Below are 17,581 nucleotides of genomic sequence, written 5' to 3'. Positions count from 1 at the left end.
GAGTATACAAAGCTACCAGTGCCACCTCTCTTTTAGTATAGTGGGCGAGGAGTGAGCTAGGTTAATGGTTGTCTTGAACAAAACCTCTGACACCTGTCAGTTTCCCATTGGAGTGAGTGAGTGATTATGGTTTCACAAGCTTTTAGCAATATTCCAGAAATATCACGGTGGGTACACCAGAAATGGGCTTCACATATTGTACCCATGTGGAGAATCAAACCCAGGCCTTCAGCGTGATGAGCGAACACTTTAAACACCAGGCTCCCCCACCGTCCCAGTTTCCTGTTGGAAGAAAGCCTAAGATGATGCAGATCACATGACATTTACCATTTACCATGGTGCTGACAAAGAAGGATTAATAATCTTTGTGAATCTAGTATTCAAACCAACGATCACAGGATCATGGTAAACCTAAGGGAAACAACTCTGTACAGCAATTAAGATGACTGTGCCCCATTCTAAAATGAACATAACAGATTGTAGTCAGACTACCATGTGTTCAGTATTTCAGTTACAGTAATTCATCTAATAGCAATATACGTTTATACACATGGCAGCTGAATCTCGGAGGAGAAACGGGAGATTAATGGTTATATTTATATCATTATCCCAGTGCAGGAACTACAGACACACTGACTCAACCCAAGAGGATTTTTTTTAAGAATCACAAAGTAACTACTTCTCGTACAACTATTTCTCAGGTTTAAATGATAGAGAGACTGCTAGACTGACAACTATCAATAGCTATGATCAGCTGAAAGAATGTCTGCCATCAGATCAAAGCCTCACATCAAATCTTCAAGTACTTCACATGAAAATGGAAAAGCTGGCAAAAATCCACGAAAAGCCAGCAAGCCTGATGACAGATTCTGTTTCCTGTTCAATTCTAGTGATCACAGCCTATGTAATCGCTGGAGATCACACTGCATGCGAAAATACCAATAAAACCAGGCCCCTGCCAGGAGAGATGCTTCAACATCACTTAAAACAATTTCTTGGCAAGGATCACTTCCCAAAATATTAGAAGTGGTTCATTTATTGTTAAGTTTTGTATCTCTTCAAACTTTCTTTCCAGAAAACCGTTTGAGAATTGAGTAAATGGGATGACTTTAACATCACTCCTGGAAAACCAATATAGGCAGAGCAGTGATTATTTGGTACAATGGGTATGATTGGACAAATGAATGGCCCCCAGACCCTACTCTTGTGGGAATATCTGTTAGATTGTTGCTGAAGGTGATTCACGAAACACAAAAATATGAACAAAACAAACCACACAAGTTGTACCCGTAGATTTAAATGTATACTTGATATCGTGTAACTACACCTGAATTGTAAATGAGACTGCTTCACAGCAACTGCTTTTTAATTGATACAGTTCATCCTAAAGCTGCTTTTTTTTATTTATGCTGCTTTCTACAACTACTTCATAAATACAACTGTCCATCCAAAAGCTGTCATATACATTATACTGTTTACCCTACAAATACTTTATATTTGATACAGTTCATCTTAAAGCAGCTCTACTAATGATACTGCTTTTCCTATAACTACTTTATAAGTGAAATGCTCCATTTCTAAAACTGTTTCACTACAACTGCTTTTCAATTCATAATGCTTATCCTACAACTATTTTAAAACTATTAAAGTTCACCCAAAAGCAGTTTTGCTACTGATACTGCTATAGATACCGGTAACTGAAACCTGCTCACAAAGATGTGTCCATATTACCCAGTTTATTTAGCCAGCTAGAGTTGCATGGGAATTGCAGAAATATACCAATATTTACTCACTTTTAACAGCATAATCTACGACTTACGAAGGACAATATCCCCTATAGTGTTACGTCCAGATGACCAAAAGTCATCAACATGATCATATTTGTTAAAATTGGAATCCATATAGCCTGAACTAAGTTTTGGCACATCCAATTTGTTTACAGACAAAATTTCCTGCCAATAATGAAGGCCAACCTTCATCTGCAAATTTATTCATTTTAATAAAAAAAAGAGGACAAAAATGATATCTCGTTCCTTATTCCCAGAGGTAGGGATACCCTTTTTCCTACAGCGGAAACCCAGTGCCTTGCACAGCCATATCACACAAGGGGGGAGCACTTTGTTCAATCATTACCCTTCATATATTGATTCTGTCAAGTGAAGTCGACGCACTTAATACCCAATCTTCTATAGAAACAGAGTGCAGTGTATTGCAAGCAGTAATATGAAATTTTACCAATAATATCTCATCAGCATTCATAGTTTATGCTGGACCCTGCCATAATGCTTTTAAACTGGAACTCACGATTGGAAGCCTTCATTGCATGTTCACTTTCCGTAATGTCAAAGTGTTCGGCTTGTTCATTTACATACGTGTTTAATTCTTGTAATGGCAAATATTCATACATGTATGATCAAGGACTAATGGCCCCAGAATTCCTCCCTCATGCATGTCTGTCAAGGGCTCAATCAGCTCAGCAACCCTTCCATAGCTTGGTTACAAGGGACTTGCAGTTGTACACATTACAACAAGTACTACTCAATTGTTGTTAGGGACACTCACATGTTTCTTTCGTACTATTACAAACTTCAGAGAACTAATTACAATGTACTTAAATATTTTCTCATGCTGATTTCAATATTAAAACAAAAGTGAATATATACCTGAACAGTGAGTGAGTCAGTATGATTTTATGCTGCTTTTAGCAATATTCCAGCAATATCATGGCGGGGAACACCAGAAATGGGCTTCACACATTGTACCCATGTGGGGAATCAAACCCGGGTCTTCAGCGTGATGAACAAACACTTAAACCATTAGGCTACCCCACTGTCCCATATATACTGAACAAAAACTAAGGGATTATGAATATATTTTCAGGATATGTTTTTGAAGTGGAGATAGCACATACATTTAAAAAGATACCATCTAAAATTCATGATCCCTGCCTTTTTGTGTTTCAGTTCCATTGTAAGCTATCATGTTAGTTGTACTACAATCCTTTATACTCAATCGCCATTACAATAAGCATACTGATCCCTAGCAAAAGATGAGAAGTATATGTGTAGTAGTCAGTCTGTCAAGTCAAACATTTGGTAAAATGCCATTGACCCAAGTCCCACCAAAAATATAAAACATAACTGTCTGGAATGTTAATCATAATATTGCAGATTATTTTCTAATTTCAGATGAGAGATCTATGATTATTCTAATCTTGCCATTAGGAAAGATTAGCCCCTCGATGATCACATGAAGCAGCAAGAGTGGATGCGCCAATTCCTCACTGTCTTTTAACTGTGTTTAAAACAGGAAGAAAGGCAAAAGGGCCCTTGTCATAAGCCGGGTGTTTGACAGGATGTTTTAAGGTTCAAACATTCATATAGTATGGCAAATATTCTCAATGACCCTTCTTACTTCGTAACAATGAAGAACAAATGGAAACAGACAACAACCAATAGGAATCTAAGAGTGTCCGAATATATTTACCACAGGACACTAGAGTAATCCCAAAATATAACATATGTTACATTTGACCACTTTCTAAAATGGTATTGTCTATTTCATAACTCGGGACACACTGAATAGAAAAAGCAGGAAGTGACGCTTTTAGGCCCTGTTCTTCAACTATAAAACACCTCACTTGACCTATTTGTCTCTACACACTTGCATCTATGACGAGGAAATCTAAATACGGATATCCACAACTAACATATACTGAGGGAAAGAAATAAGGGATCACATGAAAGGACAAGTGGTCCCATATTTTTTTCCAGGTTTCTTCATAAGGTTTATATCACATAGCTTGTGAAGAAACCTGGACAAAAATAAGGGAACACTTGTGCTATGTGATCCCTTATTTTCTTCCCTCAGTATATATACCCAACCGTGTACATATAAGTGCAGTCTCATTCCTGACTTCCCATTGTGCCGACTGTTGCATGGACACCAGATCATCCCTGACTATATACGCCATATTACACTGACATGCTGACTGTTGCATGGACACCAGATCATCCCTGACTATATACGCCATATTACACTGACATGCTGACTGTTGCATGGACACCAGATCATCCCTGACTATATACGCCATATTACACTGACATGCTGACTGTTGCATGGACAGCAGATCATCCCTGACTATATACGCCATATTACACTGACATGCTGACTGTTGCATGGACACCAGATCATCCCTGACTATAATTACACTGACATGCTGACTGTTGCATGGACACCAGATCATCCCTGACTATATACTTATATTACACTGACATGCTGACTGTTGCATGGACACCAGATCATCCTGACTATATGCCTATATTACACTGACATGCTGACTGTTGCATTGACACCAGATTATCCCTGACTATATACGCCATATTACACTGGCATGCTGACTGTTGCATGGACACCAGATCCTCCCTGACTATATACGCCATATTACACTGACATGCTGACTGTTGCATGGACACCAGATCATCCCTGACTATATACGCCATATTACACTGACATGCTGACTGTTGCATGGACACCAGATCATCCCTGACTATATATGCCATATTACACTGACATGCTGACTGTTGCATGGACACCAGATCATCCCTGACTATATACGCCATATTACACTGACATGCTGACTGTTGCATGGACACCAGATCATCCTTGACTATATACGCCATATTACACTGACATGCTGACTGTTGCATGGACACCAGATCATCCCTGACTATATACGCCATATTACACTGGCATGCTGACTGTTGCATGAACACCAGATCATCCCTGACTATATACGCCATATTACACTGACATGCTGACTGTTGCATGGACACCAGATCATCCCTGACTATATACGCCATATTACACTGACATACTGAAATAGTGTTCTGTCACTCATTTGCTTCCACAACTGTAAACTTGTCACTTATTTTAACCTTCAATTCAGTGCACTATCAACGGTGCACTATCAACGGCCCCTTATGTACCCATGTTTGGAATCAAACCCTTCCCTCGGCATAGGTGGATCCAGAGGGGGTCTACAGGGCCTAGATTTTCGAAGCTCTCTTTGCGCTAAGATAGTCGTAAGTTAATGTTAATGTATGGTACTTACGACTATCTTAGCGCTAAGAGAGCTTCGAAAATATAGGCCCAGGGGTGCAAACTCTCATGAAAACGGGTGATAATGAATTGTGCATCCCCCTTTCTTAGAAAGCTGTATTGGCCCTAGTCTGTCGTACAGACCCTGAAGCAAATATATCCAAGAAAGCCCACGCAAGTCTAGAACATGTGGCAAGTCTAGATTTCCTCAGCTTCAGAAAATGAAGAAAGCCTCAGGGCTCCTTTTCATTATATTATATTTTTTTTTACTATGAACTTTTTTCAGTAAAATATGTTCATTTCAGAGACTAGTTGTTAGTCTATATCGGCCCCTGCTGGGCACCGTATGAAATTGAATTACAAAATAACCATGATAGTAATCCAACTGGTGCTACGGTTGTCGCATGGTTCAAAAGCAGACCTGCGTGAACACATGTTCTGAAGAATGTGGAAGTGAAGTAGCTGTTCCGCTTCCTCATCCCGACATGAAATATCTTCATTATCAGCACCAGGGGGTTTCAGGGGAGAGAACAGCTGGCGAAAATGCTTACACTCCATGTTGCTGAAACGTCCATGGTTACTGAACACCTAGTGCTAAGCAACCCCCCATGTGAGTTCCGACCTGGCGAGACCACGTGATCTGTATGATTGACTTCTGTGTAGCTACAGATAACTCTTATCAATGACACGCCATAGAGTCATTCAATACTTGCTTTAGAGGCATGAGGTCAGATCAACATTGCTTTTCTTTTTAAGAAATCTTTGATTAAATGAGTATCATTATTTTGCATGCCAAATATCTTTTGAAGGGAGACACAATAATCATAAGCTGTACTTTTTGTATTAATGTAAAATATAATTTCTGGGACAGACACTGAAAACACTGTGTAGTTAAAATATAGTCGTAGTTTAAAGAACAATTTGAACCATGAGATGAAGAGTACAACACAAGGATCCAAGGTGCTTACTTCCAATGTCTGAGGCAATTACGCTGCACTATTGGTGTGCATACACTTTATGAGATTTATCCTATCGTATCAAATTCATGGGAAGGAGAACAGATTATTGGATAAATATAATGTTGGTTCAATTACCAATGTAGTAATTCAAAGCAGCAGTAATTAACAGTGGCAGTAATTGATAATAATAGTCAATTTATAATTTATAAAGTGCATTAATCCATGCACGGTGCATGCTCTAAGTGCACAAAGTAGTTGAGACAGAGAGTCAGGCAGTTTGAAACCGATAGGTCTTAAGGTGAGATTTGAAGAAATCAAAGGTTGGAGACTGTTTAAGATGTAAGGGGAGATCACTCTACTCCGTTGCTGCATTCAAAGCAAAAGATTGATCAATCCACATGAAGAAGAATGCACTACTGATACAACATGGTATTGAAGTCCAGTGTAAAACATAGTCCAACAGGAATGAATCTACTCACACACTGTGGTGCTGCCCTCAGACAAACCATGAATCAAACTCCAACTAACAACTTCCAGGGAAATAGGGACCAAATCTGTGCTTTGAACCACAGTGCCACCGTGGCCTATTTGCCATACTACCTAACATGTCCTTTCAGAGGCTCGTTCTCTACACTACAGAACATGTATTGTCAGTAGTCTGTTGACCACCCAGTTTAACATGTCTTATCATAGGCCTGTTGAACTACACATGAAATTAGTATGAAATCAATATTTGTCAAAATTATTCAGAAACCGTTCTCTGACCAATACATCTTTGGGCATGTGCTCTTTGATGTGACAAGTACTGACAATGTTAATAGATAAGATTGTCAACCAAACTTGAGCTTAAGACTGTCAGCTGGATCTGGTTCAAATCGATCAATATTTGTCATCTACAGGACTAGCCCCACCCAGCACTTCCCTAGTCATGTGACCCCCACTTGATTCTGTGCGGGCTGGTGATCAAGCTCCATTTGGTCATGAAGATCCATTATCCATAACCTCTATATGGTCAATATTTGTTTCAGTTAGCACCACCAAACATTCTAACAGCCAGCCAGACACTTGGAGGTCCATTTGTTCAGCTCTACTGCTTGTTATTTATTACCTACCAAGAGCTTGTTAGTACCTATCCAGAGGCCTGATATTACCTATCAAACGCTTGTTACCACCTATCAACTGCTAGGTGTTACTTGCCCAATAGCTTTAAAGGACCTACTTGTTATTACCTGTTATTACCCACCCAACTGCTTGTTATTGCCTACCAGCTGCATATTAAAAATTTCCCAACTGTATGTTATTACCTACCAACTGCTTAATATAACTGCCCAATTGCTTGTAATTACCTACCATAGGTTTGTTGTTACCTACCATAGGCTTGTTGTTACCTACCATAGGCTTGTTATTACCTACCATAGGTTTGTTGTTACCTACCCAGTTGCTTGTTATTGAGAATGGTTAAAACTTCTCATTGAAAATACTGAGAATGCTAACACCTTACAGATATTGTTCCTTCAAGCAGCATTTCCCATATACTACATACTGGTCTGCACTGAGCAGTGGAGGGTCAGCTGATTTAACCGCCATTGTTAGTGTAACAGCATTTAATTCTTCATTCCAACCTGGGAAGCTGGATAAGTGTGATAATCCCTACAACTCTCAACAGATGTGTACATGGAGAGTAAGTCTAGTACAATCTAGACAACAGTTAGCATACACTGGATAAAGCTTAATAAAGAATTTACACTGTCACAGTTCAAGGTTAAAAATCCTGCTAATGGTGATTCTAAAAGGATATAAGAGAATACATATTTTACCGTCTATGAAGTCTAGATTGGTGTCATCTGATCTAGCTACTCCAGTCTGGTGTCTACCTTAATGATATTATGCAGCTATGCTGGACTAATGGTGAGGCATTGTTTATATATTCTACACTGGTGTCTACTGGTGAGGTAGTGTTCATATATTCTAAATTATTACTGTTATTTAGATTTGGCGGAACAAGACCATGGTGGTAACTGGGTCCAGGGGAATTAATTATACCAGAAGAAGGACATAACGGACAATGAAGGATGAACCAGGATGCCTTTGTGTTCATCAGTTAACACATAGCCTGTTGAAGTGTGCAAATGTATATTCAGTATCTGACACTGGTTAGAGTTAGTGAGTGAATCGAGGTTAAAAGTCAGTCCTTAGTATTTCAATTACAGCCATCAGTTGAACTGATGTGGATGGCAAGGAGAGTGAGTGAGTGAGTTTAGTTTTACGCCGCACTCAGCAATATTCCAGCTATATGGCAGCGGTATGTAACTTATCGAGTCTGGACCGGACAATCCAGTGATCAACACCATGAGCATTGATCTGCGCAATTTGGAACCGATGACATGTGTCAACCAATTCAGCGAGCCTGACCACCCGATCCCGTTAGTCACCTCTTACGACAAGCATCAGTATTCTAACCTGGATCTTCACGGGTGGCAAGGAGAGATGAGGATGGGCGTTAAAGGGTATGGGTGGATATGGGTGGATATGGGTGGATATGGGTGGATAGAAACATACCTGAAGCAGGAGCCTCTCGTCGCCCCAGATGACCACCTTCGTCCAGTCGATGACCTCAGCGAAGGGCAGCTCCCATCCATTACTAAGCAATACTGGAACACAGGCAGCTTGAAGAGCTTCCAAAAACCTGAAACACAACCAAACATTGTCACCTCCAAACAATCATTCAGAGTGAGTGAGGTGCAAGCTTGTGGTAGTTCCAAACACCTTCCACAGTTCTACAGACATTTGCCTGTCAACAAACACTGTAGTTCTCCACATATAACACTCACTAATACAGTTATTGGAAATGACTAACTGACTGACTGAGTTTGGTTTTACGCCGCTTTTAGCAATATTCCAGCAACATCACGGCAGGGGACACCAGAAATGGGCTTCACACATTGTACCCATTTGGGGATTCGAACCCAGGTCTTCGGCGTGACCAGCCAACGCTTTAACCACTAGGCTACCCCACAGCCCCGGAAATGACTAAAACTACCACAGCAATTAGGGACTTTCCCATAAGCAAAACAAGACCCGCTTCTTTAAATCTAATTACTCGGTATTCAATAATACTTGACAAATGACAGACAACCATACTCTTTCTACAACTAAAAACAGATCACCTCTCTCTTCAATTCTACAAAACACCATCATGGCCAAATCGTATTTTTCTATTTGACAAAACCAATAAACAGGATTCAATTCATCACTGCCTAGCTTCCTTCCAACGCATTTATACAGCTCTAGCTTGAACCAAACTTCCCAGCATTATACTGAATAAGGTTTTACTTAAAACACAGCTCTAATACATCTTCATTTCAAGATGTGGACGTGATATCCATCTATCTCAAAAAGAATCCTACTTGTGCCACGCAGTTGAGGAATCCTTTTCAAAAACTGACAAAAAGCCTTATCAATCACACCAGCCACTACCATAGTCCTCCACAGCTGAGCCGCACTAATCTGATAAGGAGCATCATTTAATCAAGGCGATTAGACTCGGCTATGTACACGTAGCCATCTCAAGGTGTCAACAGTTGTAAGCTGTGACAGGAATATAGTATCTTCATTATCACAGGTCCCCCTTGGTGCTTGGTACTGACACTGGACAAGGTTGGTTCAGCCACGTGTCCACGTGGGTATGTTTAATATACATATAAAAGGAAGGACATGTCTCCGACTCCATTGATGTCGCAGACTCATGAATACATATTCAGAAAGATGAATTCACTTGCATGATAATGTGCGGCAAAACACAGTTGGGTGCTATTATGAAGTTATCGATGTTTGCTGCATACACGTCAACAGCATATTACCATTGCAACATTGTGTAGAATTCCCAAATGTATACAAGCAATCATGGAGACGAAATGATGGTCAGTGTAAATATTAACAAGTTGGGCTTCCCTGGTCCTGATCATAGTTAAATGCCTCAGATTAACACATTCGGAATATCAGTCTTGTGATGTTGTTATGTACCTTTATTCATACAACAGAGTGCTGGCATGTGTTATTGTCAACAATATGAGCTAAAGTGAATTAAAATACATTACCCACATGTCAGTAACTTCAGCCATGGAGTTCAAAGTAAATATTTGATCAATGATAGAGAACAACTAGTCTCGAGTTTCCAATGAAACATATTTCATTCAGTGTAAATGAGGGGCAAAAGAGTGGTGAAACTTGTGTGAATGAATAGTTGAACATCAATGACACCTAGTGTTCATTAAAAGTGAGTGAGTGAGTGAATATGGTTTTATGCTGCTTTTGCAATATTCCAGCAATATCACGCAGGGGACACCAGAAATTGGCATCACATATTGTACCCATGTGGGGAATCGAACCCGGGTCTTCGGCATGACGAGCGAAAGCGAACGATTTAACCACTAGGCTACCCCACTGCCCTGTTCATGAAAAGGGTAAACATAAAAAGAAAAGAATGTGTGTCCCTCCCAGCTGTACAGCAGTACTCATTATGTACAATGTAAACAAACCAGACAATCAAGTGATGGGTCAGACTGTGTTTTTGATTTTGATTTTGCTGAAACTAAAAATATGTCAGACTACTTTTGGCTTTTAAACCTGAGGGCAATATTAGTGCTGAATTTATACGAACAAGACATATCTGCTCAACTGCAGTCAACTGTATCTTATTGTCAGATACACCTGCAGTGATGAACAATCTACATCCTTCAGTCATCAATACTGAACTGATATCAACTAAAAACACACATCAAACTATGCTCCTTGAGTTTTCTTATTTTATATTTAACAACATCCAGGACGGTGGAGTAGCCTAATGTGTTAAAGCGTTCACTCCTCACACTGAAGACCCGGGTTCGATTCCCACATGGGTACAATGTGTGAAGTCCATTTCTGGTGTCCCCCGCTGTGATATTGCTGGAATATTGCTAAAAAAGGGATAAAACCATACTCACTCACTCACTCTTAACAAGATCCAAAACTGACTCTTTCAGTATATACAGTATAACGGTACATTTAAGTGGAATCACATATCTGATTATCCCTATTAAAAGTTGAGTAGTATAATTCAATACAAAATCCATCACCATGGTGAAAGTGCCAATGAAATCATTCCTTTAGCTTTTGAAAAAACGTTTACAAACTTTCCAAACACCATATTTCCACTTTCAATAAATCCTGTTTGTTTTAAACATATTTTATTCATGAGAAAAGGATTGGGTACAAGTTATACAACTTAGAACACCCTCTCCGTAGTATTTACATAGTATTATTTACATTCATTCTACAAGATGGACAGAGAAGAACAGAACAGAAATATGGGATAAAGTGGAACAATTGCAACAATTTAGAAAATCGTTTTGAATGACAAATATATGTTTGAACAGTTTTAAATATGTTTTGATTTATGTGAACAGTCAGATCTGCATTGCCATGTAATAGTAACGCATAGGTTATATCCACATTTGTAATACTGCGTAAATTAGTCATCATGGTAGTTCTCTGTACTGTATATAATTGACAGTCAAATAGGTAATGATAAGAATTTTCACAAACATTTCCACAAGAACAACTTGGGTTATCTCTTAAACCAGCATGGAATAGATCATAATTCAACTGACTACAGGTGTAACGTAGTTTTGTAAGGATGATGTTAGTGATTCTAGGTCCAGAATCAAAGTATTGAGGAGCAGTTTTATGTTTTATAACAATATTCGATATAAAAGAATTCAATGACTCGCTTATTCTCACTCCAACTGGAAATTCATTCCACATTCTAATTGTGGATGAAAATTAAGAATCATACGAAAATTTTAATCGCGAGAAAGGAAGTGAGACATCATCAGTTGCGAAGATTATAGCTACATTTAGATGCTACGTCCCCAGGAACAAGATCAATAAGGTACGATGGTGCCATATTATTCTGTATTTTGTAAAAAAGGCGAAGTTTACACTTTCTCCTACGTTCTGCTAAAGATTCCCAATCAGTTTCATAAAACAGATGTTCATGATGAGTATATTTAGGTAAACCTGTTACAATTCTTGCTGCTTCTAATTGGAGTTGTTCTAATTTATTTGTTTGATATTGAGCACATCCATCCCATACTTCACACGCATATTCAAAATGGGGTCTTATGAACATTACGTAAATCCTGTCTAAAAACAAAGACTACGCATTAAACAAGCTACAAGACATCTGGACACAAACAACAGGCAGACAGACAACTGATGTAAAAGAAACACCCCCACCCCCCGAAGTTTACCTGTGTGGCCACCCAGCGGACATGACAGTAGGTGTAACCACTACCAGCCGATACACACAGAGAACTAAAGAGTCCATGCAGACAGCGTTTGTCTGGTGCACTGAGTCAATATTAACACAACCAGGTCCACAGTGCTGTATATGAATGAGTGGCACATACTGAAAGGAGACACTGGGTGAAGTAGGAATGTACATTGTACTGTTTGCAACTTGTCTCATTCACCGGCGGTGGTTTACGTGTGTCAAAGGGGTTTTAGTAGAATTGGAGTTGATGTTTTAGAATTAGAAGGGAAATGACGTGTACAGTGTTGACATATGGGAACATACGAGCTGACATTTAGTCAGAGTTCGTCTAATTATAGCAATGTGCAAAATAGGTACAAATTGTAAGATTATCACAAGATACATCCATTTAGTAGAAAAAATGTCAACGTTTCTCATTATGTTTTAGAAAGCATCCATCAATTAATTGTAAGTTCCTCCTACTTTCACAGAAACATCAAAGGTCACAATTACCTGTCATCAAAAGGCGTTAGCTCCTTATGTGTTAACCCTTGCAAAACAAAGTCAATGGTTTCATCGTTCTGCTCAAGAAATCAAAGACACTGTCACACATGGAAAGACACATGCGTATAGAAATGAACGATTTCATCAGGCTCACTTTACCTGAGTCAAAACCTGTTAACATCCTCTATCATACAAGACTCGACAAGTGAGTATGGTTTAATACTGCTTTTGACAACATTCAAAGCACTTGTGCAATTAAGTATTTTAGCCTTTAAGAATCCGGTATATGCTTACCTTCTTGGTCCAGTCTATTGGATTATCATAAACCATAAAATATAACTACTTTCCTCCATAATTCTACACAAAATGCTGTTTAAAGCTAGTCTGCACATGTATTTGTTCCTGTGCTGACCAGACAGTGTCACATGTCTCCTACACATGCAGAAGCCAGTACATGTGTCAGAGGGTGTCACAGAAGCCAGTACATGAGGGTGTCACAGAAGCCAGTACATGAGGGTGTCGAAGAAGCCAGTACAAGAGGGTGTCACAGAAGCCAGTACATGAGGGTGTCACACAGAAACCAGTACATGAGGGTGTTGCAGAAGCCAGTACATGAGGGTGTTGCAGAAGCCAGTACATGAGGGTGTCACAGAAGCCAGTACATGAGGGTGTTGCAGAAGCCAGTACATGAGGGTGTCACAGAAGCCAGTACATGAGGGTGTCACAGAAGCCAGTACATGAGGGTGTTGCAGAAGCCAGTACATGAGGATGTTGCAGAAGCCAGTACATGAGGGTGTTCCAGAAGCCAGTACATGAGGGTGTTGCAGAAGCCAGTACATGAGGATATTGCAGAAGCCAGTACAAGAGGGTGTTGCAGAAGCCAGTACATGAGGGTGTTGCAGAAGCCAGTACAAGAGGGTGTTGCAGAAGCCAGTACAGGGTGTTGCATAGAAGCCAGTACAGAGGGTGTTGCAGAAGCCAGTACATGAGGGTGTTGCAGAAGCCAGTACATGAGGGTGTCGCAGAAGCCAGTACAAGAGGGTGTCGCAGAAGCCAGTACAAGAGGGTGTCGCAGAAGCCAGTACATGAGGGTGTTGCAGAAGCCAGTACATGAGGGTGTCGCAGAAGCCAGGACATGAGGGTGGAGTAGGTGGAGCCTAGTTTAAGCATTACTGACTGATTAAAAACCAGGAATAACCTATTCAGGTGTACTTATCAGTGCCCTCCCTGGGAGGAATAACTTATTCAGGTGTACTTGTCAGTACCCTCCCTGGGAGGAATAACCTGTTCAGGTGTACTTATCAGTGCCCTCCCTGGTTGGAATAACCTATTCAGGTGTAGTTATCAGTGCCCTCCCTGGTTGGTGTACATTCAGGTGTACTTGTCAGTACCCTCCCTGGGAGGAATAACCTGTTCAGGTGTACTTATCAGTGCCCTCCCTGGTTGGAATAACCTATTCAGGTGTACTTATCAGTGCCCTCCCTGGTTGGAATAACTTATTCAGGTGTACTTGTCAGTACCCTCCCTGGGAGGAATAACCTGTTCAGGTGTACTTAACAGTGCCCTCCCTGGGAGGAATAACTTATTCAGGTGTACTTGTCAGTGCCCTCCCTGGTTGGAATAACTTATTTAGGTGTACTTGTCAGTGCCCTCCCTAGGAGGAATAACTTATTCAGGTGTACTTGTTAGTGCCCTCCCTGGGTGGAATCACCTGTTCAGGTGTACTTATCAGTACCCTCCCTGGGAGGAATAACCTATTCAGGTGTACTTGTCAGTGCCCTCCCTGGTTGGAATAACTTATTCAGGTGTACTTATCAGTGCCCTCCCTGGTTGGAATAACTTATTCAGGTGTACTTGTCAGTGCCCTCCCTGGGAGGAATAACCTGTTCAGGTGTACTTATCAGTGCCCTCCCTGGTTGGAATAACTTATTCAGGTGTACTTGTCAGTGCCCTCCCTGGTTGGAATAACCTATTCAGGTGTACTTATCAGTACCCTCCCTGGGAGGAATAACCTATTCAGGTGTACTTGTCAGTGCCCTCCCTGGTTGGAATAACCTGTTCAGGTGTACTTATCAGTACCCTCCCTGGTTGGAATAACCTATTCAGGTGTACTTGTCAGTGCCCTCCCTGGTTGGAATAAGAATAACCTATTCAGGTGTACTTGTCGGTGCCCTCCCTGGAAGGAATAACTTATTCAGGTGTACTTATCAGTGCCCTCCCTGGTTGGAATAACTTATTCAGGTGTACTTGTCAGTACCCTCCCCAGTTGGACTGACTGACTGAGTTTGGTTTTACGCCGCTTTTAGCAATATTCCAGCAACCTCACGGCGGGGGACACCAGAAATGGGCTTCACACATTGTACCCATGTGGGGATTCGAACCCGGGTCTTCGGCATGGCGAGCCAACGCTTTAACCACTTGGCTACCCCGCCGCCCCTCCCCGGTTGGAATAACTTATTCAGGTGTACTTATCAGTCCCCTCCCCGGTTGGAATAACCTGTTCAGGTGTACTTATCAGTACCTCCCCGGTTGGAATAACCTGTTCAGGTGTACTTATCAGTGCCCTCCCTGGTTGGAATAACCTGTTCAGGTGTACTTATCAGTACCCTCCCGGTGTGGGATAAGCTATTTAATTGTACCCATTATTTGTACCTATCAGCGTACTCCTAGTGGTGGAATATGCATAAAACACAGGAAATACTAGGTGAAAGAACTGCTTTAAAGACTCCCCTTTAGTTGATATCTTATCACACCTCGGAACTCCAAACAACCTGCCACTGAAACATATCCACCCCCACAAGATTCATTGTCCCTTGATGGTGGTGATTCTGATAAGAAACAAAGGTTATCATTTCTGTTATCAAGGTTGGCAAGAGTGCCCGGAAATGTGTTGCATAAACTGCTGCATGTTAAAACTGTACAGTCAATAGACAGCCACACTGACAGATATTCAGTGAAAGCAATGTTTGACATGCTCTCTTTAATTGCTACCTTCCCTTCTCCTACATCACAGACCCAGAATCAGGTGTTTTAAGTGTCTAATTTTCATGTCAAATGGTCGAAGACATTTCAAGATGCAACCATTTGCTTTTTCCAACTTGGTAGATTAAAAAGCTTGGACAACTGAAACCTAAGATAACGGAAGAGTTTTTTCTTTCTGATCTCTCTGAATGTGTATTTTCATTCAATAAAAACAGGGCCAGATTGCTAAATCAACAGTGGCGCCCTCAGCATGTTCTAAGGGAGATAAGTGATATATGACGCTCGCCACTAAATACACATCAACACTCTACCGATAGAGTTACACCCCCAAAGAGGACGACTTTTTGTGTGTTAGAGACGCTTTTTGCCCGAGGATAGAGAATAAGGATATATATTTCTCACCAGAAAGCCTACTATTGCTGATGACTGAGGTCTTCCTGAACACGTTGCCAGATGCCAAAAAAGTAGTGCAAATACTGTACACCCCATTTCACCCACACAATTGACACTCTGCTTTGAGAGTAATGCATTGTATAAACATGACTGATTTTGCCCTATGAGAAAAACATCTTTCCTGCCATGATGTTTGAGGATTATGTCATCGGGAATCCCATATATTCACCAGGGAGCAGGGACGATGAAATGTGGAGCTGTGTTATATCTTATCAGCAGAATTTGAAAAATTTGCAGAAAATAGTACAACAAATATTTTGCTTGTACGTTTAAATCACAGCATGGCATTCTGGGTAACACACTTGCAGTGCTTTATCATCTGTAGAATACAGACCCAGTGACTTGTATAAAACCTAACTTCAACGGTTAAAAATGTGACCTCTTTTCCAACATATCTTCCTGAACGATTTGTCAATATTTAAATGCCCCACAAACACATTTGCTTGCAGAATGCATGCTGCAAGAAGCTAAAAACATTTATGATGTTGCTTACACACAGACACCCCTTTCCCCGAACACCTGGTGTCATCGCTGATTTAAAGTGTTATCCATTAATACGATCTATTTTGCAATATATGCCCCATGGAATCTGTTTTGGCAGAAAATCAAGATTAATTATTCTCTGGCGCTGCCGTTTAATAGTTATTGTTGAAGGCTGCAAAGTAAGCTTGATTTAATCAGCAATAGCTGAACTGACTCAAGCCTTTAAACAATGAGAGTTTATACAGTCTCACTGTCTGTAGCCATTACACTTGACAAGGATGTTGTTGTACGTTTGTGCATTTGTGTTCTTCGAGAAAATCTCATGTTTCCATCTCAATTCAAGTATGCCATACATCAACAAGACTGAAAAACATGATGGCTCTTCTCTCACAAAAACAATTCAAGGAATCACTAACATGACAAACAAATTATTCATATTGTCAAGCAAATTGGCCAAACTTTCATCAGGTTGTTTCATTATTTATTTAATGAATGAAATCAAGCAAATGTATCGATCACAAAACAAAGACATTCTTCACATTGTTTCCATTTGACCGAGGTCACAGTGACCTCTAGAATTAAATTATTGACTAAATTGACCAACATCGTGGACACAGTCATCAAGTGGTCATCTTGGACAAGACAAAGATGAAATCAATCAGAAGAGCTGTCTCGGATGGCCTTTGCTTGGTGAATACTCCATTGATTCCTCTGTCTTGATGCCTGTTTCCCCCAGGGCTCGGCTCATTTAGACAGAATCATTGTCTCAAGGGTGATGTCAAGACAATATATAGAATATGTTTGTGTC

At 40.4% G+C, this 17,581-nt stretch overlaps 1 protein-coding gene across 1 annotated transcript in view; it reads right to left on the bottom strand.

The window, feature by feature from the left end:
- Nucleotides 1-17,581, bottom strand: part of LOC124270731 (exostosin-1b-like) — a 149,424-nt gene that overhangs the window by 30,296 nt on the left and 101,547 nt on the right. The window contains exon 3 of the mRNA XM_046705769.1: nucleotides 8,619-8,745. Coding sequence (XP_046561725.1) covers nucleotides 8,619-8,745 — 127 coding nt within the window. The remainder of the gene's footprint in view (nucleotides 1-8,618; nucleotides 8,746-17,581) is intronic.

Source organism: Haliotis rubra, unplaced genomic scaffold (assembly GCF_003918875.1).
Source record: "Haliotis rubra isolate DU_JTF1 unplaced genomic scaffold, ASM391887v1 Scf154, whole genome shotgun sequence".
Classification (NCBI taxonomy): Eukaryota; Metazoa; Mollusca; class Gastropoda; order Lepetellida; family Haliotidae; genus Haliotis; species Haliotis rubra.
This window is presented reverse-complemented; position numbering and strand designations above follow the sequence as displayed.